This window comes from Corylus avellana, chromosome ca2 (genome assembly GCF_901000735.1).
Source record: "Corylus avellana chromosome ca2, CavTom2PMs-1.0".
Taxonomy (NCBI): domain Eukaryota; kingdom Viridiplantae; phylum Streptophyta; class Magnoliopsida; order Fagales; family Betulaceae; genus Corylus; species Corylus avellana.
Window position 1 is genome coordinate 33,454,497 of NC_081542.1, and position 14,872 is coordinate 33,469,368.

Consider the following 14,872-nt stretch of genomic DNA (forward strand, 5'->3'; position numbering starts at 1 on the left):
TAATAATAGATTGTCTACAAAATAATAAGGCCTACAAAATAAAGATCTCCTAATTATTTCGGATTTTTTTCTCTCTCACGGATTTAACTTTTTTTTTTTTTTTTCTTTTTCTCTCTCTTTCTCTCTCTCTCTCTCTCTCTCTTTCCACGTCTCTCTCTCAACTCTTCAAATATAACAACCTAAAAAATCAACCTAAAATAATTCTTCTTCTTAATCTTCCATGTGTATGTTTTTCATTTGAGAAAACTACAACTTTAAGATTTAACTTTTTTCATTTTTCATTTTTCTCTCTCCACTCTACAACAATAATAACCAAAAAACTCAATCCCGAAGTAATTCTTATTTTTAACCTTTCAAAAACGTAATTTTTAAAAAAATCAATTTTTAAAGTCGAACTTATTAAAACTACAATCTCAAACGAATCCTTAATAAGAATAATACAACTCTCTCTAAACAATTATAATTGAGTATTAACTCTATTTGTAGGGTTTTTTTTTTTTCTTCAGTTTGTTATTTGATGAAAATTACAACTTCTTAATCAAGATAATAAATTGTTTGGATTAGTGGACTAATGAACGATTATAGAGTATTTATTTGATTTTTGTGCAAAAAAAAAAGAATAAAAACTCTTTCGAAAGACTAAAGAGATATCACATCAACAATATCAGAGTTTCCTACTAATTTTCTATTAATATTTTGATAATCAGAATTTAAATTTTCTTCTTGCTATTTTTTCTTTTCTTTTATACTTTTCATTAAGTACATGTTTGGTACACTTCAAAAAAGAAAAAGTAGATGTTTAGTAAGGTACTGGTATATAACATTTTGTATGTATTTTTATTAAAAGAGACGTGATAAATTTTTGCACACATCTATTTTAACTTATAATGAAAAGAAAGATGAGATGCATTTAAGTTTTTGAAATTAAATTATAATGAAGAATCCCACGCATAGCGTAGGTTATATGCTAGTTAGCATAAAACAAAGAGAGCTTGGAAAGCAAAGGCCATTTATAAACCATTTATAAAAGTTGCCCATTCGCATAAAATAATGTAGAGGAGCATTGAGCTGCCCATGATGAAGCATTAGAATAATGCTAGGAACCATTTTTTTTATCCTCTTAAAGTTGATGTGACTTTCAAAATCACCATGAAATAATATAATGTTGATGGAAATAATGCAGCCTAGGAAGTAGTTATAATAATAATAATTGTAATTACCATAAAATCAATAGCATGTGACATGACTAATTTTACATTGAGCGCATCAGCTTACCCGTTAAAAGAACACGTCAATGATAAAAATCATTTTCCAATCCACATCGACTAAACCGACATCCTATCGAATAGGAAGAGACAGGTAGACGACACACAATAAAGCTAATGCACCAGGACAAGTGATTCAAGAAGCAACTCACTGTAAACTTTGATCATACAAGATTTGGTTTGAGCAGCCAATGAGATTTATCAAACCAACTTTGTTAAGTTTCTGTCTTAATACTCGTTAACATAAAAATTCATATCCAATATTGTTAATCGAAATCAATTGATTGCACGCTAATTGCAATACCCTGTTCAACGCAAATGCGCTCTTTCCACTTCAAGGAAAAGTCATAATCTTCTTGCAGGCTAAAATCATTCATCCAAAAAAGATTATGGTGGTTCTCCGAGAGTAGTCATTCATTATCATGCATGTTATACATCTTTTTGGCTATTATCTAGAGTGTGTACCTAAAAACAGCTGATAACTGACGTTAAGAAGGATTTTACCAATGCTAAAAGGTAATATATACAGTTTTCCATATATAAGAATTTCGCAAATGGCCATGAACTTACAACATTAGGGACTGCATGATGATTTACTTTGAAGTCAAAATTCATCCCTCCTTAGAGTCATGCTGTGTGGAGACAGCTGAAATTCTACCTGCCCAAGATTCGATCCGACATTGAGCCAAGGTAATGCATCCAGATATTTCCATGATCCGACTCTGGGGTAGCCTCACTTCCAAATTCAGAGCACACACTATTGTTGGGTGCATCATAATGAATAACCATACTCTTGTTGATCATTTCCAAAGATGCTGCATGTGTGGGCAACCAAGAACTTGAAAGTTTGAGATATCTATTGTAGAGTGCCAAGACGATGGCCGGATTTTTTCTGCTGCTCCTACAAACACACAAGGTGTACAACAATAAAAGGAAGAAGAAACTCTACTTTTTGTTGAGAAAGCAGAGAAATATTAAGAAACATAATAATGCAACTTGGACTAATAGACGACTCTGAAAACACAGCTGTTGTGGGAAAGTCTTCTTGACACTCATTCCTCCTCTTTGCTAACTTTTTGACATGGTACATACATTATGGGACAAACAAATTGGCCCAAGAGACACTCCTTGTGGGATAGAGGGAGTATAGTTTTTTTAAGTAAATGTCTTCATAGATGACATGGGTACTTTACTTGCTATCATCTGCAAGATGACCATCATGATTTTATATATCACAAGATTGTTCCCGACCCAATTTCCACGTTAGAAATCTCCCTAGTGGAACAAACCCACTAGTCCACTAAATCTGGACCAACGTCCCTAGTTTTTGACTAGTTAGGGATTGCCAAACTGCCAACAGGACCATGAAGTGCACAAGGTTTCTCTGGTGCCTTGCAACTATGGGAAATCTAAACACAACATAGAATAAGGTTAAATTACAGCAAGACCCCTTTACTTTGGGTCAAAAATGGATAGTTACTCATTGTTTCAATTGAAGCAATTAATGGGTCAGATTACTTGGGCCAGGAAAAAGGATCTCAAATAGCCTTTTCTTTTGTTGTAAGCCTATTAGTAGCTCGTACCGCTTCTCTAGTTCAAGTAGTTCAAGAGTGAAGCTAGCTTAGTGAATTGATTTCAGCATGAAACTCCGCTTCTTCCCTTGCTTCTTTGGATGCCAATGCGTCTCTTGTTTCAGCTGATTCTTCGGTTGTGTTTGAATCTGCGGATTCTCCTTTTGCTGCGAATGAAGATTTGTATATAGGGCATCTTTATACCATAAAAACGAGGGTTTATGACCTCAAATACCTGGCATATCAGACTCTAGGGACTGACAAACGGTCAAAAGAATGGACAGAATTTGTCAACACCACCAAATCCCCAAGCTCAGCCTCACTCAATCTCCATTCTCACCACCACAACTTCACCAAACTATGAAGTCAATTTTCGCCAAGTACAACCCACAATCTACAAACCCACATCAAACCATTGCCACCATCACAAACCACCTAAACACCACCAAGCATAGTTCTTTTCAGTAGTTAAATAATGGCAGCAGTGATGACTCCAGCAAGGGAGTGGTGACTAAACACCAAACCAGGTTTCTTTCTTTCCTTTTTTATTTCTGGAATTTTCTGTAATGGATTTGGATGTAAATTCAGGATACATACACGACAAAAATGTCAAATGACCATGAAATAGACTTCTGGCCAAAACCCATCCAATCTCTTACCTTGCAGTGGTCCCAATGGTTTGCTAACCTACTGCAAAGTTTAAGGGCTTAATTTCTTAATTTGAACAAAACCACGAAAAAGTATTTCAAATTTAGACCCAAAGTATGAAAGTTCTTGCAATAGTTTAGCCTAATATAAGAAAACAGAATTAACTGTTTGAAATGATAAGGGGAGATCTCAAACCTTTCACTCAAATTGAGAACTTTACTCCACCATAGAAAAGCCTCCACAAAATCTCCTTCCAATTTCCTGGAATCAATCAAAAGCACACTTAAATCAGGCGTACAAGCATTTTTCATGTAAGGTGTCTCAGAAACCCAAGGCTTTGAAGCTGATCTCTGAATAGCATCCAACACATCAAAATTAAAAAACATATCCAATTTTTTAGAGCAGTCCTCAGCAGCTCCAATAGCATAATTTCTCAAGTCGGTTCCAAGTAGTTCTTCAACTCTTCCCTGCAATACAAGTAAAATATGTTGATTCTTTGACGCTTGAAATCAAGCTGCCTATGTGGTTCCCAATCATATCACGTATGGTGCCTAAACCAAGGAAAAGATAAAGCCCACAAATGCCAATTGTGCAATGTTTTGAATAATGCAGTCACCATACCACTGAAAAGCATAAAATTTAGAGCCAATGACTTAACTTTTCAAGTCTCAAATTTTCAAACAAGAGTTCATGTTTATGACACACGTCAAGGGACCAAAGAATATCATGGACTTGGACTTTATACGATGTGATATATAGGTAATCAAAAATATTCCTAGAACCTAGCTCTGACACTGTATTAGAGCATTCAATTCAAAAACTTAAACTATCATGTGGAGAGGTCCAACTAATATTTAAACCTCATATCAAGTTCCATAGCATAACCAATGTGAGACTTCTATGAAAGTGCAAATCACAATGGATCAGTTGTTGTTCAGTTTCTTGTTCCTCTGCATTTTATGCGCATTTTGCACCAGAACACCCCAACAGAGCAACTACCATTGTTAAGCTTTTTATGGAAGCATCTTTACATTACATGGTATGCCAACCCCCTTTTTGTTTGAAATACACCCCCTCCCTACTCCAAATATTTTTACAAATTCAATTCTCTTTTTTAAATATAGAAGTGTGCATTTTTGGAGGAAGGCTCCTTCCATCAAGAGGAATTGAGATGTCTTGTCCTAGAATAATTTACTCTCGTCACCCCCAAAACAAACAATTAAACAAAGGTGATTAAGGCATGCCCAGAGAAACTCATTAATGACAACCCAAAAAAGGAGGCCCAATTGTTATACTAGGGTGTGTGGAAGTACTATAGCCCCTTCCATTTTGTACATGAACACCAACAATAGTCTTTGATCTCAATTGCAATGATATTTAGTATGTCTATAATGGACCATTGATCTAATTTGTCAGCTGTTCAATTTTAAGTTTTTGTTCTTGTTTTGTACTCCAACGCTACAACCAAACCATCATCTTTTTTTTTTTTTGATAACGTAGGAGAACTTTACTCAGATTAATTGCACGTCGCAAACGCATACTGTACAACAATCCTCACTGTTAATCAAACTCCTACGAGTGACTGACCCCACCCGCCAGAACCAGTTACCAGGTAATTCAGGAGCTTTCACCCCTGACGAGCTAAGCAGTTTATTCTCATGCCCAGGAGGCAATAATTTGACGAAGGACATCCAAGATTTGAAGTGAGAAATTATGATATCTCAAATTGTGAAGATGTTTTGGAGCCGTTTCTCTTTCTCTATTTTCGTCGGGTTTTTGGTCCTTTTCTCAGGTTTTGGAGGGTTTGTCTAGTGATCCCCCTCCCCCGTTTAGGCCAAGGGTGGTCCACCTCTCTCTGAGGTCGGAGAATCATTGAAGCTGGTTTGTGCTTCTAAGTCAAAAGGAAGGAGGGAATTGAACTTGGAGAGTTCTATCAATTATGAGGGTTCCAGTTGCAGTAAAGGCAAGAGGGTGTAGCTCTTTCTTGGTGCTCTGTTGGGTTTGTTTTGTGGGTCTTGGTGATTTCTTTGGGTGTTTGGGTTGCTGGGTTGCTGGGTTTTATTTGTTTTGGGTTGCTTTGTGGGTTTTGGGTCTTCTTTTGTTTTTCTTACTTTGTTTTCTTTTGTTTGGTGTCCTTGTATATATTTACGGTGAGCGCCTTATACTTTTTATGTAAAGCACTTTAATTACCTATCAAAAAAAAAAAAAAATGTTGTGTATTGTAGTCCCAAAGATTGTGAAGGCATGAATGTTCTAAGTCCCACATTGGTTATGTACCCAGTGAAACAAGGCTTAAAACTAATCCCAGGGAGCCCCAATTGTAACTTTAACTAGTCCTTCAGACACAGATTAGAAATAGGTAGTGCTTGCGAAATCATGATAATGGTATCAAAACTAACCCAGCAACATCATGTAGTGCTGGAACATTGAAACACAACACTGGCCATGAGATGACATCAAGGAGTTAAGTGAGAGAGATTGTGATAGCCTGGATTGTCTTGGATATGTATTAAGTCTTACTTGGGTGGGTGCATTGTGAAGGCATTGCAAGAGAGCCAAGACTCACATCGGTTGTGTATTAGGTAGAACTAGATTTTATAAGAGACTCCAAGGATCTCCACTTGTATTTTTAACTAGTCTTTTCGAGATATAGCACAGATGCAACTAGTGATTCCCTAAGTTATGATACTCTATAATTAATATTTCGATAAAAGCATTCCAATTGGCCCTTCATCATAATTCCCTCACTTTGGTACATCATCCCTAGCAAGCTATACAGCTCCTTCATCCCTTATTGACACAAGTTAGTTTAAAAGCTCTACAAGCTCAATGACAAGATACATAAATACACAGCCACACATATATGTAATTATTTTCTTTCATATATTTCTTCTTCCAAAACTTTGACTTCATTTGTCAAAGCTTCAAAAGCTCAAACTATAAGATCCAATAGATACTAGAAATATTAAAGGAAAAAAGAAAACTACTATAGATACTAGCAATAAATTGAGTTGCTAGAGAGAAAACCAACCTTCATAAGTATGTTAGGTGAGAGATAAATGAACTTGCTTAGTGACTGGTGCACACTTGGTATGATAAAAGGTGCTATTTCTGCAAAGCTGGATCCAACCAACTGTGTTCCAAAAATGGCAGTTCTAACTATTTCTTTCACTTCCTCTTGCCTATATTGTTAGTAAAAATATCAGTGCACAATAACTAAGAAATTGATTTAGCAACATACTTATTTAAGAAGCAATAACTTACCCATGAATTTCAAGGTTTGAATCTGGAAATAGTACTTTTAATTTGAAAAAGGAAACTTTGTCTTCATTCCCTTTAGGGATAAAGAAATGAAAGAAAACCTGATGCAGAGATCTGGGAAATGAAAGAGCAAGGGGAATCAATCAGTAGGTGAACTACAAAACTGAAATTGGGAAACCATAAGCTATTCTAACAACATTTGTGCTAGACAATTTTGTATAAATTAGCAGGTCCAGAAGGCATGGTCCTCCTAGATCGCAATAAGAGCAATATTAACAAATTCTGGATTCGGTGGGGCCCCTTTAATGCTGTAATTAATGACTAACTTTAAAGCAAATTGGGAAGATGAATGTGGATTGAGATGCTTCTAATATTGCCAAGTCTATCTTGCTGTTTTTGTTTGTGTAGCTTATTGTTATTGTTATTAAATAAGGCACTATTGTTTGTTACGTTTATTTGTGTTTTGTTATTTTAGGAGTCTTGCATTGGTTATCAAATAAGCCTCTATTAGCTATATGGGTTGTAAACACAAGCTGAAGGATCAATTTAGAATCAGAATATTTTCAACTCAGTTTCCTTGTTAGGTGTGACTCCTCTAAGTGGTGAGACTGCATAACTGTCCCGTTGGTGAAGGAGGATGAGACTCTCTTCTGCCTAAGGTTTATTTTCTGTGATCATTGTCATCAAGAGTGTGCTGCATCAGAAGACCTCTAAGAAATAAGACAATTTGAGACTCTGAGAAAAAGTTTATGGAAGCAACAAAAGCAAGATTTTTTTGTTATAAAAAAACAGTAAAAATTGACATATCAAGCTGAGTATTAAAATGTTGTTTAGTTTAGTTGATTTACCTATGGTAGAACTATTAAGATCAATTTCAGATTTTTTTTTATTATTATTTTATATAAGTAACCAAATTTCATTAAAAAGCACAAGGGCGCAACCCAAGTTAAGACGATGTATATAAGAGAAATGCCTAACCCAAAAAAAAAAGAAAAAAGAGCAAGGAAGTTGTGAAAACCAAAAATATGAAAGTAATCATTCACAGCCACCCAATGTACAAAGTATTAAGGAAAAAAGACTTTAAGCGCACCACCGTCCTCTCGCAATCTTCAAAGGTACGGTCATTTCTTTCTCCCTAGATACACCACATTATGCATGACAGGATCATTTTCCACAATACTACACTATGAGAACTACCAAATTGAGCTCTAGAAAAGGAAAATAGATCTACCACTCAACTAGGCATGACTTAGGCTAACCCTAAAAGATTAAAAATGGAATCCTATAAGGCACTAGCAACCTCACAATGGAGGAACAAGTGATCAATGAATTCCCAACTCTTCCTTCACATATAACACCAATCTACCAATATGATACATCCCTTCCTCAGATTTTCCATAGTGGCCTTCCCTAACGTGGCTGACTAAGCAAAGAAGGCCACTCTTAATGGAACCTTATTCTGCCATATATTCTTCTAAGGGAAATGAGTGCTATCATGGGGAGAAACGAACTTTATAGAATGATCTAACGTCAAAGAGAGCTTATCTTCACCTCCCCATCTCAACTTAAAAGGGGTATAACAAATTGAAGAACAAAGTAAAGAGGTCCACCTCCCAATCATGCGCTGCTCTGATAAAATTAACATTCCGCTTATGAAAGTCACTAGAAAACTCCAGATAATATACCATGGAAGCATCCTTACAACAGGCAATGCTCCATACATCATGCCAAAATCTATTTTGAAACCATCACCTACCTCAAATCTAGTATGACTAGAAAACTCCCCCCAACCCCTCCTAGTATTTTTCCAAAGGCCCTCAACAATCATCTTCCACACATCTCGTTTTTCCTTGCATTTATTTGGGTTTTTGCTTCGCCTTATTTATCAAAAAAAAAAAAAAAAATCCCAGAGGCCCACCCCATATGACCCAAAAACCTCATTAGTGCACCACCCACCCCATCAGTTGCTATATTTAGAATCCAGTACCACCCTCTACAAAGCCTCTCTCATGCACATAGCGCTATAACCATTTCCCCAAGAGAGCTTGAACTAAAGAAGATTTCAGACACCTACACCCCCCCCCCCCCTCCTCCGAGATCAAAGACCAAACCTTGGTCCAGCTAACCAAGACTCTTCACATATACCACCCTACAGAAGTCTCGTTATAACTTCCTTATGCGAATGGTAACACCCGCAGGGAGGGGAAAAAGAGACATGAAATAAGTAGACATTAGATAATGTGCTCTTTATTAAAGTAATCCTTTCGTCCTTGAACAAGTGAATTATTATCCAACCAACCAACCAGCACTCCATTTTTTTAATTATGTCATCCCAAATAAACTTGACCTTAAAGTAAACTCCAAACGAAAAACAATACTTCATAGGCAAAGAAGAGCCCAAAATGCTAGCCAATTCATCGACATTAGAAACTTCGCCAACAGGGACCAATCATGATTTGGCCAGATTAATTCTAAAACCTGAGACAACTTCAAAGCACAAAAACAAACAAATGAAGCCATTTGTTTGGGGCCTTATCACTGTTCATATCTTTCACCATCTCCAACATGTCGTCCTCCTCAAACGCTCTCTGCAACCAAATGGCCTCTACCTCATCAATGTAGTCAAAAGAAAGGCCATCCAATTTAGGCCGCAATTGAACCATACGGTTAACAAACTATTATAGAACTGCACTATGTGGTCTTTGATCTTGAACTGATCTGATGACACTATACCATTAACCAACAAGGATTAGATGGAATTGCTTTTCCATTGAGTGACCAATTCGAATAGAAGAAACTTCAGAATGTCTTAGAATAATTCGTATTATATGAAAGACGGATTTACAAAACCATTCTCGACAAGTTGTCTCATAAAAGTCGAAGAATCAGAAATTGGTCAACTTTCATTTTACAAAATCTTTTGTCATTAACTATGGCTATTGCCAAAAATCTTAAGAGTTTTGTCACGACGCGGAGAAGTATCAAATGTAGGACCAAAAATTACTACTTTTATGCTATGCATGTAAAACGAACTCAAGCTTTTCTTAGTATTTGTGTAGGTTATAACGGAAGGATATTAGTAGTCTAACCACAAATGGCGTCCACAACTATAATCTGCATAAATCTGTTAATAGTTTTAAAAGGTTATACTTGAAAGCATTCCTATAAGAAATTCATCGATAATCAGATATTACAAGAAATATATGATAAGAACTTGTAAAAGCTGTAGCAACTAGATTTCATCAGCTCAGACCAACCTCGAGCTTGATAGAGTGGAGTTAGCAAGAACAGCAAGCAAGCGAAGATCCAGACAATCCATCCATGACACAAGGTGTACCATTCTGTCATCTCCGTCATTGTTTGTGAAGAAACTGGAATTCCCATCACTAGAAGCCCCAAGCTGTCATAATTTCGTTCAGCAACAGTATTACTAGGCTTGACTAACAAGAAAATATATAAAAAAAAAAAACCAAAAAAACAAAAAACTTCACTGTAAAACATTGCAAGAACCAAGAATATATTAGCCTTTTACTTCAACTAGAGTTAAACATGAGAAATCAGAAATACAATGCAAAGCTTCACCAAAATGTAAAAACATGTTCATTAGGAGCAAATAACCAATTTGTTCATCAATTTATTCTTTCTAGGGATTAACAAATTTTAGAAAGAAGAGAAACGAAAATATTGATAAATAATGAGAAGTTAATCGAAACTCAAAAAGTGACCTACAGTGGTGGAAGGAGGAGCATTATGATTATCAAACGGGGTCCAGTTCCTCATAGGATCCGAGGGTTGCCGGAAATGGGTAGCGGGTAGGAACTGGAGGAAGACGAGGAATATGATGAAGCCGAATCCGAGACACTGAAAAATGGGCCGTGGAGTTGGAGCCGGGTCAACATCTGGACGGTGGGATCCCAAGGAGGTCGGGTTTCCAAATGGAGGCGGAGCTACTCTTCTGTGAGTCGCTGAAGACCTTGATGATGAGTAGGAGGAAGACATTAGTGACCTTTTTTTTTTCGTTTCTACTCTCGTTGAGCAAATGCTACAGAGTAGCATTTGCCTGAATTAACCAGCCTAATTTAAAAAATAAAAAAAAAATAATAATAATAATAATAATAATAATTAAAAGAAAAGAAAACCTTTTAGATCATTCCTAATGGAGGAGTCATATTTTTATGTAAAATGGCTTCTTAAAATTTACTTTTATCTACTTTAGCTAAACCATGTTTAAATGTCTCTACATTCGATTAGTTATATTTCTACCTATTTTATTAAAATATTATTAAAAGTAAGAAAAGTTTTGAGAAAAAAGATAACATGTGAGAGAAAAAATAAGAAAAAATTTGGGAAAAAATAAAACATGCAGAGAAAAAATAGGAAAAAATTTGAGAAAAAGAGAAAATAGGTGAGAAACAATGAAAAATAAAATAGCTCCCTTAAAAAATGCTGCTACATTTAGTTTTTTTTTTAACTCTTCCAATTAAATATTTATTTTACATTTTTTTTGCTAATCTAATGTATGAGCTTTTTTAAACATTTGAAGAGTTATTTTAGATAAAAGTAACATTTGGCTCTTCTATTGAGAATGCTCTTATGAGAAACATCCTGATTACACTCATTTTACAGCCCCAATCAATAATCGACACATAAGCAAAAATATAAAAAGTGCATAAACATAACTTGGACCAAAATATATTGGATTTTGAACTGATAAAATCCCTAAGGATTAACCTTGTACCTTTTAGGTTTTAAGATGATAAAATTCCTAAAGGGTTAACTTGCATCTCCACCTTTTAGTTTTTTGAATCCAAAAAAAAGTTGTAAGTAGGGCCGTAAACGAGCCGAATTCGGGCGAGTTGGGACTGCCCAAGATCGGCTCGTTCACAAATTTCATGAGTTCGAGCCACGCTCGAGCTCGCCTAATGTACTCGATACTTGACTCGCTCGACTCGAAGCTGAACCAAATCCACCCTCCCCAAACCCATATCGCACAAGGCCAACGGCCAAAAGCAGGAAAACACATTTAACGGCTGCAACGATGTGCTCCATGGTTATAGCCACCAATGCCAGCCCCGAAAAATTCACCCAACAAACTCACTCATTTTCCTTGATTTCTCTTTCAAATCGATGTTCTACCCAAGCTTAGTAATAATCATATAAAGGAGAACTGGAGCCTGGAGGCCGGAGGCTTATCCGAAAAAAGAATGAGATGTTGCAAACGATGGAGGCGATGTAATAGGAAAAATGGACTCAAAGGTATGACAAATATTTGGGGTTGCCGGCATTTGTAGGGAAGTCTCGGATTAGAGAATTCCAGGTTTTAACAGACAGGGTAAGGAGAAGGATTACTGATTGGAAGACAAAATTCCTTTCACATGCAGGCAAGGAGATTTTATTAAAGGCGGTGGTTCAGGCTATTCCTTCCTATAGTATGAGTCTTTTTCTGTTGCCGAAAACTCTTTGTAAGGAATTAAATGTCATTATGCAGAAATTTTGGTGGGGACATAAGGAAAATGACAAGAAAATTCACTGGATGACTTGGGAGAAGATGGGAAGATCCAAGGCTCAAGGGGGAATGGGGTTTAGGGACCTTACTTGTTTTAATAAGGCTCTTCTAGCTAAACAATGTTGGAGACTTTTGCAAAATCCGGAAAATCTAACAGCAAAAATTCTTAAGGCTAAGTACTATCCAAGAGGAACTTTGTTGGAAGCAAAAATTGGAAGTAGGCCATCTTTGGCTTGGAGGAGTATTCTGGCGGCAAAAGGCTTAGTTCAGTCTGGGATGGTATGGAGGATTGGGGATGAAAAATCAATGAATGTTTGGGGGGATAAATGGCTTCCTAAAACTTTTTCTTCGATGATCCAAACTCCTCGAAATGTTTTGGCAGAGGGAGCAAAAGTCTGTGATTTGATAGATCCATGTACCTTGGGGTGGAATATCCCTCTTATTCGTGACATTTTCTGGCAAGAAGAAGCGAACTATATTTGTAGTCTTCCGCTTAGTAGATATCAAGTCCAGGACAAGTTGATTTGGAAGGCCACGATTACTGGGGAGTACACGGTAAAAGGTGGTTATTATATGGAGAAGGATAGAATTACGGCTATCCTTGGGGAAGCATCTCAACCTTCAGGATATGATATTATTTGGAAGGCTATGTGGAAACTTCAAGTTCCTAATGCAACGAAGGTCTTTATGTGGAGGGCGTGCAGTGATATTTTGCCCACTCTGAGCAACCTAGCTAAGAGAGGTGTAGTGAAAGATGAGTTGTGTCCATTCTGCTGTGGGGAGAAGGAAACGGTGGTACATGTATTGTGGTTATGCCCGGCAGCTAGAGATGTGTGGGGGGCGAGTGAACAAAAATTTCAGAAGAGCAATTGTGAGAGAATTTTGTTTTCTGAGATTTTTGAGTACATATTAACCCGATGCAATAAGGAAGAGGTGGAATTATTTGCCATTACAGCAAAGTGTATATGGGCAAGAAGGAACACATATGTTCACGGGGGTGAGTTTCTTCACCCAAATCAACTTGTTACACAAGCTGCTGAAATGCTGAACCAATTTCGAAGGACAATGATGAAGGAGAACGTGTTGGGCTCAAATACGTGTGCTGTAGTTCGGGCAAGATGGACACGTCCTTTGGGTGATTTTTTTAAGGCTAATTGGGATATTGCTCTGAATGTTGAACAAAAAAGAATGGGCATAGGGGTTATTATCAGGGATTCTCAGGGGCTTGTAAGTGCTGCTTTAAGCTTCACTAGAGAAGGTTTTCCTGAGCCAGCCACAGCAGAATCAATGGGGGCTCTCTGTGCAGTGGAATTTTGCAGAGATTTGGGGATGCAGAATATCATCTTTGAGGGGGATGCTGAAGTGGTGGTCAAGGCTATAAATGTTAATGTCTCTATGTGTAGCAGTTATGGACAAATCATTGAGGATATTAGAAGAGTTTTAGCTGGATTCAAAAAATGGGAGGTGTTGCATGTCAAGCGGGAAGCTAATGAGGCAGCCCATGGTCTGCAAAACTTGCAGCACGGGAAAAAATGGAAAAAGTTTGGATGGAGGAGATTCCCAGCAGCATTTATTCTATTGTAACTTTAGAGCATTTTGCTCTTTTTGTTTAGAGTCTTGTACTCTAGATTTGATTATGAAATGAAATCAAAGTTTTCTATAAAAAAAAAAAAATAGGAAAAATGGTTGAAGAAAATAATTGAAGGTAGAGAAACGCAAGGTGCATAAGAAATTATTATCTGGTATGGCCGAATATATCTCAAATCAGTGAAACATATGATCCTGACCGTCAATTATGATAATCAATTTCTAGAGTGAACTTAAATCAATGGATTAAATCCATAAGAGTAAGCTCATAGTTATTTAAAACACCATATAATTTCTAAAGCATGAGGTAGCATACAGCTGGATTCCATTTTCCTTTCACCAACGGTTCAAATTAAATAGAAAATAATCCAACGGTTCACATTAAAACTCAATTGCGAGATTTTTGGCCTTGGTTGGCATGAGCGTCAGGCACAGAGAAATTGCTAACTGTAAGTTTCTCCAAGCGCAATTATACTCAATGTCACCCAATGATTGATCCTAACCATAGAATCAAAGATCTTAGTTGATGATTAAATGCAAATCACTAGAACTTGGTGCTATGATGGACATGCGGGACATGAGATTATTTCCATGTGAGTTTATGCCTGACAACTGTAACCCACCATCACTCATCAGCGGCTCACATTTAATAAAACAAATCGAATGGTTTAGTGCGTTTTCACGAGAATTTAGGTGCTTTAAATACAAATCCTTAATTAGCCAAGACCAAAACGCACCGTTTTTGCTTTTTAGCATTAACTATTAATTACTATAATGGGAACTGTTTGTCTGTTTATATAATTGTTAACTTTAAAGTATTTTTTTTTTAAAAAAAAGAATATTAAGTTAATAGTTAATCGTAATACCATTAAAAATAATATTGTCCCCAAAAGGTAGATCAATCGGATGAGACCACGCTTAATGAAGCGAAGGTCACTAGTTCGAATTCTCCTTCTCCCTCTTGTGCGAACATGTCAAAATAATAATAATAATAATAATATATGGATACTTAAAAAAGAATCAATATATTGAAA

At 36.5% G+C, this 14,872-nt stretch overlaps 1 protein-coding gene across 3 annotated transcripts; it reads right to left on the reverse strand.

Moving 5' to 3' along the window:
* Positions 1 to 1,457: 1,457 nt before the first annotated feature.
* LOC132172280 (uncharacterized) lies at positions 1,458 to 10,780 on the reverse strand. 3 transcript variants are annotated; one of them, XR_009439131.1, is made up of 7 exons: positions 10,475 to 10,780; positions 10,003 to 10,145; positions 6,749 to 6,859; positions 6,516 to 6,666; positions 3,680 to 3,951; positions 2,849 to 3,003; positions 2,078 to 2,166 (listed from the first exon to the last, which is right to left on the reverse strand). XR_009439131.1 is itself a non-coding variant. In XM_059583752.1 (6 exons), the coding sequence occupies exons 1-6, from the start codon at positions 10,742 to 10,744 to the stop codon at positions 1,920 to 1,922; spliced, it is 1,194 nt and encodes a 397-aa protein (XP_059439735.1). In that variant the 5' UTR covers positions 10,745 to 10,780; the 3' UTR covers positions 1,458 to 1,919. The 3 variants fall into 3 exon arrangements, 1 of the variants encoding a protein (XP_059439735.1); XR_009439132.1 differs by having other exon boundaries at positions 2,849 to 3,271; XM_059583752.1 differs by lacking the exon at positions 2,849 to 3,003 and having other exon boundaries at positions 1,458 to 2,166.
* Between the last annotated feature and the right edge of the window lie 4,092 nt (positions 10,781 to 14,872).